The 14,862-nt window shown below is 43.8% G+C and overlaps 1 protein-coding gene across 7 annotated transcripts in view; it reads right to left on the bottom strand.

The window, feature by feature from the left end:
• P4HA3 (prolyl 4-hydroxylase subunit alpha 3) overlaps positions 1-14,862 on the bottom strand; it is an 84,681-nt gene that overhangs the window by 51,698 nt on the left and 18,121 nt on the right. For all 7 annotated transcript variants that reach the window (XR_008511282.1, XR_008511280.1, XR_008511283.2 and 4 more), the window contains 3 exons: positions 7,185-7,327; positions 5,313-5,536; positions 1,161-1,310 (listed from right to left, as the gene is read on the bottom strand). Coding sequence is in view for 4 of the 7 variants with exons in the window: in XM_009246833.2 (XP_009245108.1) it covers positions 1,161-1,310; positions 5,313-5,536; positions 7,185-7,327 (517 nt within the window). In the remaining 3 variants the exon portion in view is untranslated. The remainder of the gene's footprint in view (positions 1-1,160; positions 1,311-5,312; positions 5,537-7,184; positions 7,328-14,862) is intronic.

Genomic DNA, 14,862 nt, shown 5'->3' on the forward strand with positions numbered 1-14,862 from the left:
AGCCTCCTGAGTAGCTGGGATTACAGGCATGTGCCACCACACCCGGCTAATTTTGTTTTTGTTTTTGTTTTGTTTGTTTTTAGTAGAGATGGGGTTTCTCCATGTTGGTCAGGCTGGTCTTGAACTCCTGACCTCAGGTGATCTGCCCAGCTCAGCCTCCCAAAGTGCTGGGATTACAGGCATGAGCCACCACACCCGGCCAACACATACACAGTTTTACAACAAAGATCCATTCGCCAGGAACTTCCACGAAAGGAACAGGACTGTTTGCCTCACTGAGAGTAAATCTGTTTGGGCAGCAACACATGGGTTTGGACCACCCACATCCTCCTCCCCTTTCTCAAGAAAATGGGGAAAGGAAAAAAAAGGTAGGGAGCAGAAATTGTTTACTAGTTTTGGAAACTCTAGGGAACTGGTTCCGTGGAGATTTTTGCAGCCTACCTTTGAAGACTGTACAACTCGGGTGGGAAGTGGGGTTAGCTATATAAAAGCTATACCTTACCCAGTTATTGGTTAGTTTTGTTTATTGGCAGCTGCTTTATTTAGGGAAATGAACTTCTATATAAGGCACAACAGGGAGTAAGTACATCAACAGTGCCAAGGAAAAATAACACCTGGAGGAGGCACTGTGGCTGGTACTACGGAACAGTGACTCCAGCTCTGTAACCAGACACGAGTCACATTACAGCTGGACTCAACTGCAGATGGGAAAAGCTCATAATCAAACTTCTTTGTCCATGGCAATATCATGGGTAATATCTGTGACGAATTATGAGTTGCTGAGAGCACAAAAAAGTGATCTACATTTACTAGGAACCCATTAACTATTTGTGAATAAAGCAGCTGCTGCTACAGGTGACAAACTGCTTCCTATATGGAAAATAATGATTGTAAAGTAGTCAATGCATTGGAAAGAGCACTGGACTAACAGTCTAATCCTAGGTCTATAAGCTTTGTGACAAGTTAAGAGTCTTTTGGAGACTCAGTTTACTCACATGTGATATATGGAAATGATAAAATAACTTCCCTGCTTGACTCACATTTGGTCCTATTGGGAAGATGAAACAGATGAAGACGTGAAAATGCTTAGAAATTGTAAAGCAGTTATAAAGGATTTCACTTAGTATAATAAAAGCAGTGAGCTTCACTTACTCCCTTACCTGAAAATAAGCAAAGGCCAAGTGATCCAAGGCATCTTCTAGACTTGCCTCATCCTCTGTCTTCCACTCTCCGTAAGATCCTCGGAAGAGACTGACAGCCTCCTCCAGCCATGGAATGGCATGGTAATAATCCCCCATGTCATAGGCCACCTACACAGAACGCAAGTACCATTGCTAAAGCCTTATTCCACAGGTAGAAAAAGAAAATGACAATTCAAAGAATAAGAAGGACTTTGGAATCCAAGAAAGCAGGTTTTAATTTCAAATTCATTTTAATTCAATTTATTAAGCATCTACTATATACAATGCATTGTACTAGGTGGAGAGGAGACATAAGGGTTCTTGCACTTAAGGAATTTATAATCTGAAGGAGAAGAGAACATGACCTCAATTAACTCTAATTTGGGACAGAATGTCATGAGTGCTCCAAGGAAAATGCATACTATGCTGTGGTGGCACAGGGAAGGAAGGAGACTTGGGAATCTCAGAAAGCTTCATGCAGGAGGTAGCATCTGAGACAGGCCTTCCTTGAAGAAGGAAAAGGATTTCAGTGAGCAGAGACTGGGAAGAAAAGCATTTTAAGATGAGGGAATGGCAGAAACAGAAATCTAAAGCAAGAATGTGCTCAAGTAGTCCATCGTGGCTGTAGCTATGGTGAAGAGAAACAAAAAGTAAACTTGAAACAGCAGCAGGGGCTAAGCAAATTACAGTCTTGAATGTCATATTTTTAGGAAGATATTGCTGGTAGCAATGTGAAGAATGGATTACATTCATTCATTCATTCATTTATTCAATATTTACTAAGTATTTTCTATGTGCCTAGTGGCCCTGTCCTGTAAGAGCTTAAATCAAGAGAGGGCACGTGAGTAAGCCAATAATTGTAACACAATGCATTAGACACCATAATGAAGGTAGACATGGGAATGCCATGGAAGCTCAATGGATCTGTTCTGTATTAAATGCTGGAATGCTGGCAACATGGCAACATGTACCAGACATAGCTCCTGTCTCCTCATAGTTTACAGTTAACTAGAATACCAGAGCTGCAAGTGGAATTTCCTGGAAGTTGATATTGGAGACAACATGGACTTGTAAAGTTACAGACTAGGAAGAACTCTTACAAAATGATCTAATTAGGGTGTAACTTCCTGACAGGGAAAAATCCTAGAGATATTGCAATTCTGCAGCCTAAATAATAAATCATTTTTCCTTCAAGTCTGCCATTAACCTGTTGTTTTCTTTTTCTGCACCTCAAGTCCTATTTGTAAAAAGGTTGAGCTGAAAAATGCTAAAAATGACTGAACTTTTCATGCCAAGTTAATTTGTTTAATTAAGATTTCAATGAGTAACTTCAAGTCCCAGCAATATGGTAGACTGAAACAACTGTAATCCTTCTGAACACAAATTCAGACACTTTGAATAAACTATAAAAAGCGTCTTATCATATATTTTCAAGAAAAAAAAAAACAGAAAATATCAGATACCAGAAACAAAAAAGGGCTAAAAGCCCAAACCATAAGCTTATGAGCAGATGCTGACTTTCCCTAGGATGGGGGTGGGTGTTAATCATAGTAACCTTGGTGTTCAGTAACCTTGGGTTATAATGCCCATATGAGGATAGAAGATGAGCCATGCTTAGACCTGCCCCAAGCCCAGGAACTGGAACTAAGACACCCTCATGAAACTGGATTCTATAAAAAACTATACCTTAGGAGAAAAGGTAGACCAGAAAAAAATTTGCCTGCTCTCTTAATGAGACAAGAAGATTTGTTTGTTTCTGTCTAGCTGTGTGTAAGAATATTCTCAATTTTGAGCCTCTACTTCTGGTGAGTATAGGGTTTGAATCTGCAATATTCATATGGTCAAGGAACTCCTATGTCAATAAATAAATATAAAAATGGATCTAAGGCGAGTGAGAGCACCAGAGTTTCTGGAAGAAGAACACCCAAAACTCTCTGGAGGGATATTCCCACAACTCTGGGCACATGGATTCTCTTAGGGGGAAAATGTCCTGCTGAAAATAAGCTCCCAAACATGAAAACTATATCAGGAAATAATCCATCAAGAGCAAGAGTCAACAGACACAATAGCATGATGATGGAATTAGACAATTAAGAATTTCAGAAGATAGGCTGAGTGCTGTGGTTTATGCCTGTAATCCCAGCACTTTGGGAGGCTGAGACAGGAGGATCACTTGAGGCCAGGAGTTCAAGACCATCCCGGGCAACACAGTGAGACCCTTATTAAAAAATTAGCTGGATATGGTGGGGCACACCTGTAGTCCTAGCTACTCGGGAGGCTGAGGTGGGAGGATCACTTGAGCCCCCCCAGGTGGGAGGATCACTTGATCAAGGCTGCAGTGAGCCATGATTGTGTCACTGCACTTACTTGGATGGCAGAGCAAAACCCTAAGAAAACAAAAAGAATTTCATAAACTAGAACTTTCATAATCCATAGAGGAAGGGATTGGGGAAGTGTAGATGAAACAAATTTGGCCACATGTTGATAATTATTGAAGCTTATTCTGTGAGTTGGCAATACCACTTCAAGGTATTCATCCAAGAGAAATGAGAATAACTGTCCACAGAAGGACATAAAAGGATGTTAATAGAAGCTTTATTCACAGTAGCCCAAACTGGAAGCAATCCAAGAATCTGTCAACAGGAGACTGGATCAACAGTTTGTGGCATATTCATAGAATGGAATACTACTCAGCAATAAAAAGAAATGAACTACTAACAAATGATACAATATGGATGAATTCCACAGATATAATGTGCTGAATGAAAGAAGCTGGACTTAGAAGGGCACATACTATATGGCTCAGGATCGCGGCTACCTGGGCAAGGGTGGAGCAGAAGGGATGGGGTGGGTGGCGAGGAGGATGAGTGGGGTTTTAGCTGTATGTAACATGTCTTTTTTTTATATATATATTTTAAAAAATGAAACAAACATAGCAAAATTTGAACATATATTCATTACAATAATAGATATAATTGCTTGTTATATTATTTTATGTTCTTTTCTTATATTTGAAAAGTTTTATCTCTCAAAATAAGTAAATAAATATAGAAAGAAAGATTGCCAGTAAGACTTCCAGGAAGTGACTTACTAAATTTTCAACATACGGTTTTACTTTCAGAAAGGCCTCACTAATATGTTAATACCATACATTAAACTACTTTACCTGGCTTAAATTTAAACCAGCCACGAATATGATGATTGAGCTCCGATTCCGCTCAGGATCCCAGAAAAGAGAAAACAGTAAGTATAGAGACTCAAGCAGCCCACTCAGCCTTAATTTGGAAGACTGACTCCCAAAACTTAGAATCAGGACACATAAGACCCACTCCCAGATCTGCTGACGAATACTGTAGGAGTCAGGAAAAATACACCTTACTGCAATAAACATCTTCAAAGTTAAAATGGATTTGCTCCATTGCTTTTTATAGCAAAGGCTGGCAAAGAATATATTACGAAATGATCTCAAGTGTGATTACAACTTATAATCAAAGATCAGTTAAATACCTCAGATGGGGGGCGGGGGTGTTCCTGAAGTCTATTTCCTCAAGTAATGTTAAAGTGAATGGCCTTAGATTTTGGACACTACTTTAATTTTGTACTTCCAAATGCTTAGGAAATACTGCGCTGGATTCCAGAAAGTCTCAGGAGGCTGTTTCCATTATCCTACCTTTCCATCACCATCTCTTATCCTTTTCCCCAACCTTGCGTCCCTGACCCCCTGCTTTCCCTTTCTACCCAGGGGTTCATGCACTGGCAGGGTGCTATAGTTAGGGTGAACAAAGGACCATTTTTCCCAGTTCATGTCTGTTGTTCTAGCATAATTAATAATACCCCTTTTAATCTCAAGAGTGTTCTAAGTATATAAACACCTTAACTACTATGGAAAGGGCCTGAGATTTGGAGTCAAAAGACTGGGTCCAAACTTTAGTTCTGCACTTAAAATTGCATAATCTTAGGGCAAGTTATTTACCCTCTCTGAATCTTGTTTTCTTTCTCTGAAAATGGAAATGATATCAAATTTCCAAGTTTACTGTAAGTATTAAAAAGAAGTAAAAGCAATCAGTACATAGTTATTTTATCCATAAGAAACCAGAGCCAAGCAATTGGCCCTCTCTTGAATATTGTTACCTTGCCAACTTGGAAGCAGTCATCCCCTGTGAGAGAAAAGAGCCGTTTGGGGCTGTACAGGTCAGTGATGGCAGAGCCAGTGACTCTCTGAAAGACACCTCGGGCCAGGCCTTTCACATTGAGCATGTACACGTCCTGCAGCCGCATCAGGGCCCTTGCTGCTCCCTCAAGGTCCTCAAAGGCTGGAAGGTCTTGCTCCACCTTCTCATAGCCATCCTTCAGAGCTGTAAAAGTAGTAAAAACATCAACCTACCATTCAAGAAACAGGAGTTGGGCATTTAATACATGCAAGGCATGACCACCTGTTCAAATATTTAATGACATCAAGTTGGATTTGTCTTTGTGTTCCCAGAGGCAAGCACAGTTCCTGGCACAGGGTGGATGCTTAATGCAATTCTGAATGAGGAACATTCAGAATGAGTGAATGAGGAATAAAAATTAAGGCATACAGCTTCATTATATTGTCCTATCCTGTATGTTTACAGGAGTCTCACTCTTTAGGAAGATAACTCTTCTTTTTCTTTTTCTTTTCTTTTCTTTTTTTTCTCTTCTCTTTTCTTTCTTTCTTTTAATAGAGATACGATCTTGTTCTGTTGCCTAGGCTGGAGCACAGTGGCATGATCATAGCTCACTATAATCTTGAATTCCTGGGCTCAAGTGAGCCTCTCACCTCAGCCTTCTGAGTAGGCAGGACTTCAGGCACACGCCATCACATCCATCTAATTTAAATAAATTTTTTTGTAGAGACAGGGTCTTGCTATGTTGCCCAAGCTGGTCTCAAACTCCTGGCCTCAAGTGATCCTTCCAACTCAGGTTCCCAAAGTGTTGAGATTATTGGCATGAGCAACCGCACCCAGACTCTTCTCACTGTTAGCTTTCCAAAAATCAACAAACTTCCTTTTTTTTTTTTGAGACAGGGTCTTGCTCAGTCGCCCAGGCTAGAGTGCAGTAGCGCAATCTCAGCTCACTGCAACCTCCACCTTCTGGGTTCAAGCGATTCTTGTGCCTCAGCTTCCCGAGTCTACAGGCATGCGCCACCATGCCTGGCTAATTTTTGTATTTTTAATAGGTTTCGCTATATTGCCCAGGCTAGTCTCGAACTCCTGAGCTCAAGCAATCTTAGCCTCCCAAAGTGCTGGGATTACAGGCATGAACCACTGTGCCCAGCCCAAAAGTCAACACTTTTTTTTTTTTTTTTTTGAGACAAAGTCTCGCTCTGTCGCCCCAGGCTGGAGTACAGTGGTGCGATCTTGGCTAACTGCAACCTCTGCCTCCCGGATTCAAGCAATTCTCCTGCCTCAGCTCCCGAGTAGCTGGGATTACAGGCACGTAATCCCACCACACCCCAGTAATTTTTGTATTTTTGATAGAGACAGGGTTTCACCATGTTGGTTAGGCTGGTCTGGAACTCCTGACCTCAAGTGATCAGCCCACCTCAGCCTCCCAAAGTGCTGGAATACAGGTGTGAGCCACCACACCCGGCCGTCAACAAACTTCTTAAAGCACAAAGTAGAATAAATTAGGAAAGTGATCTTGCTATAGATGACACTGTAGTGACAATTTAATGAAACAGAAACTACTAGAAGACCGTTATTTTCTATACATATATAAATGGAAGGCTTGTACTTTGTCACAGGATGGTAGTGAACATCAAATGAGACAATTGATATCAAAGTGCTTTCTAAGGTACAATCATATAAACCGATTAGCAAGGGGGCCTAATTCTTTGTGCTAGCTAGAGCTAAGGATATTAAGTAATACCCACCTACTCCATTACCCTTTGAAATCACATCCCAAATGAATCTCTCTCCTTGCCACCAAGTCAGGAGATAGAACCTTCTCTCTTACCATCCAGCCCCTCCTCCTCATTACCTCGGATGTTCTCACTGGCCTCCAGACTATGTACCACATTCCTCCAGTCAGACTGCAGGCGTTTGATGAGAGTAAATGCAAGCAGAGGGTTAGCCACAGGGGTTGTTGAATCCTCATGCAAAGAAAGTACCTTGTCATAAAATCTGAAAGAAAGGAGTAGAATGATCTCACCTCCTGATACAACCACTACACCTAGGGAAGGCTGGCATGGTGTGTGTACATTAAGAGTAGCTAACACTGACATGCTGAACCTCTTGAGATTCACATAATAGTCCAACCAAAAAGCCATGCAAGCCCAAAGAATATGAAAACTATAGCTACAACAAAAGTAGGTCCACTCTTTTGTTCACTGAATGAGTCAGTCTATATTAATCAATTACTGTATTTCAGGCACCATGCTAGAGATATAAAGGCAACACAGAGTCCAGCTCTCAAAGGGATCACAAAGTCTTTTTCTCCTGTCATCACTGTATATGCAATACTTAGTATTTGGTAGAAACTCAAAAACACTGTTGAATTAATTATAACCACTGTGATATGTGCTATATAGTGGTCCCCAACCTTTTTGGCACCAGGGACTACTTTCATGGAAAACAATTTTTTCCACGGACCAGGGGGGTTGGGGGATGGTTTGGGGATGAAACTGTTCCACCTCAGATCATCAGGTACCAGTTAGATTCTTATAAGGAGCACACAACCTAGATCCCCGGCATGTGCAGTTCACAATAAGGTTCATGCTCCTATGAGAATCTAATGCCGTGGCTGATCTGACAGGAGGTGGAGCTCAAGAAGTAATGCTCCCTTACCCGCCACTCACCTCCTGCTGGGGGGCCCGCCTCCTAACAGGCCATGGACTGGTACCGGTCCCTGGCCCAGGGGTTGGGGACCTCTCTGCTATAACAGAAGTGAGCATATAATGCTGCAGCTGTGCAGGCAGGGCAGCTCACCCAGGTGGGAGTTAGAAGGGGGAAGGAAAGGCTTCCAAGAAGAGATGGCATTTGATCTGAATCTTGAAGGATTTGTTAAAATACTGAAAGCTATTACTTATTGAGCTCCTACCATGTATTGGCCTGTTGGGTGCTGTAAATAGATTGTCTCATTTAATCACCCCCCACCTTCCGACCTACCCTTAGTGTAGATTTAATTTTACCCATTCCACGGAGAGGAAACTGAAACAAAGCCACACTGTCAGTAAAGGGCGAAGCCAGGATGGAACCCAAGTCTGACTAACTCCAAAACCTGGGTTCGCAGCTGATTATGCTATATGGTTTCTTAAGGAGCTAGAACAAAGAAGAGGAGTATTTTTCAAGCCAACAGGTACCATTAGTGTACAAAGGCACAGAGGCTTGAGATATATTTGTAGTAAGTCAATCTACACGAGTTATTTGCTAGATGTCAGACTTCATGCTAGATTCTAGGGATACAAAGGCAAGACGAGGTCCAATACTCAAGGATTTCATGGATAAGAAAATAACTTTTTTTCTCATCACTCTATACCTAAATTCAATACATATTTCTATGAAAGAATGAATGAAGTATACTCTCCTAGGAGCTAGGGACAAAATTCTGAATAAGGAAATAATCTTGGTTTCAAGGATCCACAGTTTAGTGAGTAAGAAAGACGCAAATAATTGCATTACAGATGCAATACCAGATTTAAGAACAAGGCTTGGGTGGAGACAGGGTTTCACCGTGTTGACCGGGCTGGTCTCCAGCTCCCGGCCCCGAGTGATCTGTCCGCTCGGCCTCCCGAGGTGCTGGGATTGCAGACGGAGTCTCGCTCACTCAATGCTCAATGCTGCCCAGGCTGGAGTGCAGTGGCGTGATCTCGGCTCGCTGCAACCTCCACCTCCCAGCCGCCTGCCTTGGCCTCCCAAAGTACTAAGATTACAGCCTCCGCCCCGCCGCCACCCCGTCTAGGAAGTGAGGAGCGTTTCTGCCTGACCGCCCATCGTCTGGGATGTGAGGAGCGCCTCTGCCCAGCCGCCACCCTGTCTGGGAGGAAGTGAGGAGCGCCTCTGCCCGGCCGCCCCATCTGGGAAGTGAGGAGCGCCTCTACCTGGCCGCCCCATCTGGGAAGTGAGGAGCACCTCTGCCCGGCCGCCCCGTCTGGGAGGTGTGGAGCGCCTCTGCCCGGCCGCCACCCCGTCTGGGAGGAAGTGAGGAGCGCCTCTGCCCGGCCGCCCCGTCTGGGAGATGAGGAGCACCTCTGCCCGGCCGCCCCTTCTGGGAGGTGAGGAGCGCCTCTGCCCGGCCGCCCCGTCTGGGAGATGAGGAGCACCTCTGCCCGGCCGCCCCTTCTGGGAAGTGAGGAGCGCCTCTGCCCGGCCGCCCCGTCTGGGAGATGAGGAGCACCTCTGCCCGGCCGCCCCTTCTGGGAGGTGAGGAGCGCCTCTGCCCGGCCGCCACCCCATCTGGGAGGAAGTGAGGAGCGCCTCTGCCCGGCCGCCCCATCTGGGGGATGAGGAGCACCTCTGCCCGGCCGCCCCGTCTGGGAGGTGAGGAGTGCCTCTGCCCGGCCGCCACCCCGTCTGGGAGGAAGTGAGGAGCGCCTCTGCCCGGCCTCCGCATCTGGGAGGTGAGGAGCGCCTCTACCCGGCCACCCCGTCTGGGAAGTGAGGAGCGCCTCTGCCCGGCCGCCCCATCTGGGAGGTGAGGTGCGCCTCTGCCCGGCCGCCACCCCGTCTGGGAGGAAGTGAGGAGCACCTCTGCCCGGCTGCCCCGTCTGGGAAGTGAGGAGCGCCTCTGCCCGGCTGCCCCTTCTGGGAAGTGAGGAGCGCCTCTGCCCGGCCGCCCCGTCTGGGAAGTGAGGAGCGCCTCTGCCTGGCTGCCACCCCGTCTAGGAGGAAGTGAGGAGCGCCTCTGCCTGGCCGCCCAACGTCTGGGAAGTGAGGAGCGCCTCTGCCCGGCCGCCCCATCTGGGAAGTGAGGAGCGCCTCTGCCCGGCCGCCCCGTCTGGGAGGTGAGGAGCGCCTCTGCCGGGCCGCCCTGTCTGGGAGGTGTACCCAACAGCTCCGAAGAGAGAGCGACCATCGAGAACGGGCCATGAGGACGATGGCGGTTTTGTTGAAAAGAAAAGGGGGAAATGTGGGGAAAAGAAAGAGAGATCAGATTGTTACTGTGTCTGTGTAGAAAGAAGTAGGCATAGGAGACTCCATTTTGTTCTGTACTAGGAGAAATTCTTCTGCCTTGGGATGCTGTTGATCTATGGCCTTGCCCCCAGCCCCGTGCTCTCTGAAACATGTGCTGTGTCAACTCAGGGTTAAATGGATTAAGGGCGGTGCAAGATATGCTTTGTTAAACAGATGCTTGAAGGCAGCATGCTCTTTAAGAGTCATCACCACTCCCTAATCTCAAGTACCCAGGGACACAAACACTGCAGAAGGCCGCAGGGACCTCTGCCTAGGAAAACCAGAGACCTTTGTTCACGTGTTTATCTGCTGACCTTCTCTCCGCTATTATCCTATGACCCTGCCATATCCCCCTCTCCGAGAAACACCCAAGAATGATCAATAAATACTTAATTAAAAAAAAAAAAAGAAAAAAGAACAAGGCTTAGTGGGGAGGACGGAGAGGGGATGATTAATTTGGCCAGAGCACATTAGAGAAGGCTTTAAGTGAGAGTAGTACTGTTGAAACTATGACTTGTTCACATATATAAATGTGTGAGAGGGTGGGGAGGAGGCCACTTCAAAACTGCAAGCACAAGACAAGGAGACTCTGAACCACGACAGCGACGGAGAATGGACTGGGTTCAAGGAAGGAGTTTAGGAAGTGGTGATGACTGTAAAGGGGAATAAGAGGTGGGATTGTCCAGCACACTTCCAACCTTTCTAGCTTGGCAACAATTGCAGAAAAGGGCAGAAATGGTGGGGCCTGAAGTGATCATCTTTCTAGTTAATTTCCCTTCTCCAGTGTCCTTCAACAGTGTTTATATAGGCAAAAGATGCTGCTTCCTTTCCTGGTATACTCTGGTTAATTCCATTTCTAAAACACCAATGGAATTTATATTACTGAAATTTATTATCTATAACAGGGCAGATTAAGGGTACTATTCCTGCTCTCCAAGAGTTTTCCCGCTCGTTTTAAAATTATTAACTTCAAAAACAGTATAACAAGAATGGAAGTAGAAGGAAAAAAAGTTTGTGCAAAGTGAAAAAAAATGAACATCTGCAAGAGCACAGGAGACTATGAGTCCTTCGGTAAGAGTGGGCGACTTCTGCGAGGAGACAGAGATGGAAGTGAAAAATAGAGGAAGTGGCAGGGTGGTAGGATTTCAACCCCTTGGAGCAGAGTCTGATCTGAGGATTTCTAAAGAGTGAGGTCCTCAACTGTGAAATGAAGCTTGAAATAGAAGACGACTGCCTCGAGGCTTCCAAGGAGCCAAATGTTCAATTCAACATAAACTAAGGAACAAGAACCTGGACCTGGGTCTCCCAGTGGGGAAATGGGAAGCCTGTCAAGTCCCAGGGTGTCTCTGATCCCAAAGACAAGGCAGTCTGTGAGCTGAAGCTCTAGGGTTTTGAAATGAAACCAGCCTGTGTGGGATCTTTACTACCCATTGTTTCCTGCTTTGGCTCCATATGGAACTACTTAGGGAAAGATATTCCACTGCTTGATGAAAAATCTTAACAAGCGGAGAGTTAGGCTTGAGTTCAGCTTAAAGAATAGGTGTCCAGGAACAATTAAGGCTGAGAGGGCAGTGATTTTATAAGACAGCTGGATAGGAAGGAACTGGGACTTATTCTGACCCAGCCTCCAACTATCACTCAGTTTCCTCATCCCTAAAATGAAGGAACTGATCTAGTCTAGATTTCTATGGATCTTTTCAGCATGCACATACTGTTATTTCTTCTCATCACCCCCTCCACAACTAAATAAACAGATTCCTCATTAGCTTGAGGACTAATGTTTAATAGGAATCAGAGGACACTGAGGCACAAAGGTAAAATGGTAAAGCAGAGAGGTGAATATTTGCCCCAAGTCATGCATCAAATCAAAAGTGCTATCTACTTCTTTGTTTTCTTAGCACCCCTCTTTGCATTTTGGGGTTGATTTGTTTAGGTCAGGGTTTGATCTCTATTGCAGCACATCAATTCAATCCAGTGTTTAGATATGCCATTTTTCTGTCACACAAAGAAAAAAATCTCTCAACTGATAACTGAGGTTGGCTTAGAATCCAAAAGTTGGCCCTATGCCCAGCCTCTGAGCACATAGCGGTTTCCAGAGACTGGAAACTGAGTTACTGGATACTGAATTCAAACCTCAGGGTTTCCTAAATGTCTTTTTGCTTTAACAAATACTGCTGAGAATGGAAAATCAGATCCTTTCCTTCAAGAATCTGCACATAAAATTTGCAACCCAATCCCTGCATTAAACATAGCCTGGGCAGGTTATCCAACCACAATACATGGGCTATTTCACTTCAATATGTTTTGCCTTTGGAATTCAGAAATGGTTTTGTATCAGTTCTTCTGGGACATTCTTAATGCTTAATCCTCAGCACAGAAAAAAATGCTGCTGACACTTCTCTCTCACTCTTGGTGGTGTTTTAAACTGCAAAACAGCAACAACAAAAGCTAGGGTAAACTCTTTTTATATATATAACTAGTATATGTACCATACTGGCATATAACTATATATACTATAACAATTATAATTTTTATTCATTAACTTGGAGTAGGGAGTAGTTTCAACCTCAAGAATATTGCATTTTTCTATCTCAACTGAGAGCCTTGGAAATAGCCTCTCAAGTTACATAAAATCACCAGACTGGGAGTATAGAAAAATTAGCAAGAACTGCCAAAATTCTTCTTTTAAAAGGCAAACATAAAGGCTGGGCTCAGTAGCTCATGCTTGCAATCCCAACACTTTGGGAGCCCGAGGAGGGAGGATCACTTCAGGTCAGGAGTTCAAGACCAGTCTGGGCAAGAGAGCAAGACCCCGTCTCTACCAAACAAAACAAAACAAAACAAAACAAAACAAAAACAAAAACAAAAAAACCCCAGCCAGGCATGGTGGTGTGCACCCGTAGTCCTAGTTACTTGGTAGGCTCAGGCAGGAGGATCACTTGAGCCAGGGGTTTGAGGTTATAGTGAGCTGTGGTAGAGCCACTGCACTCTAGCCTGGGTGACAGAGCAGGACCCTGTCTCTTAAAAAGCAAACATTTCACTGGGTTTTAGAGCAGTCACTAGAGAACAGAATGACAGAATGACAGTCTTCAAAATATCAAACTAAACTACAAAATTAACTGTTCATAAGTCACCTGAGAAAATAATTGAGAACTTTTCTGATTTGTTTTTTTATCTAGGCTGTCACAATCCTAGTTAATACTTAGAGCCAAAAGTGGGGCCTAGTTTCACTAGATGGTCTTAAAATAAAATAAAATAATAAGCATAAAGGCTTAGCATTTGTCCAGCAATTGTTACATGCCAGGCACAATGATAAATACTTTTACATGGTACTCTTAATCCTTCCAAAAACCCTATGGTGGTAGGTACTATTTTTATCATCATTTTACAGAGTAGGAAACTAAAGCTCAAAGAGGTAAAGTAACTTGTCCAAGATCAGAGCCAATGATTCAAATAGAGGTCTGCTAAACTCCTGAATTCACTGTTAACCACCATGTACTGTGGCCACTAGTAAAACCTCAATTAGTTAGGGGCTTGGTCTATGTCTTGGTATAACAGATAAAAGAAGTGGTAGGGATAACACAGCATAATAGGAAAAAAGTTGGATAAACAATCAAAACAACTGTGTCCTAATCCTGGATTTGCTACCTATTAGATTTATTAATACAATCTTGAGTGAGCAACTAGACTTTAGTTTTCTCATGTTTTAACTGATTTCTCAATAGTTAACAGTGTAATACAAATCTATTTCAAAGCATTGTGTGTGACAGAGAATCAAATGAGATACGGTTTGTATGAGACCTCCTGCTGTGACAAAGTTGTGACAATGACAATGGTAGAAAGACAGTGAAGGAGACCAGCATGGTGGAATGGGGTTGGCCAGCTGCTTTGGCCAAAATGCTTCGAGTGCTCTCTTCTGAGAATGTAACCTGAAAGACCAGCAGGGGGATTTTGACCCCCCACTCCCGTCTCCATCTGAGCTAACCAAAGAGATTACTGGTATGAGCACAAGCATGGGTAGCAGGGAGAATGCTGGGCTCTGAAATCAAAGAGAAAAAATTCTGTCCTATTTCCACTAATAAGCTTGGACTCCAATGACTCTGGGCTATGAACAAAAAGAAAACATTTGGCTCAGTCAACATGGACCCATAGAATACTAGACAACTATGCTATTCCAAAGAGTAACAATAATTATTGAAATGATCTTCATTTATTGTTAAAATTAATACATACCTATATTGTATATATTGTCACACTATTTCAAGCTGTTTATATGCAAGCCACATACTTAAAGCACAAGCACCAAATTAGCTCATTCAGTCACTATTAACAAGATCTCTCGCAAATACTTTCCACCCACAAAATGCTTCTCTTCTACATAGCTCTCTGTCACAGTCATGGGGTCACAAAGTTTCGCACAGGGTGACAATGGGTTTGGGGGTCACACTGGACCTCAGAGTCACTCCCCATTCCACATACCTTCTTCTCATGTCACCCCAGAATCAGTATTATTACCACATACACTCACACAAAGTTTTAAAAGCAGT

Source organism: Pongo abelii, chromosome 9 (genome assembly GCF_028885655.2).
Source record: "Pongo abelii isolate AG06213 chromosome 9, NHGRI_mPonAbe1-v2.0_pri, whole genome shotgun sequence".
Classification (NCBI taxonomy): Eukaryota; Metazoa; Chordata; class Mammalia; order Primates; family Hominidae; genus Pongo; species Pongo abelii.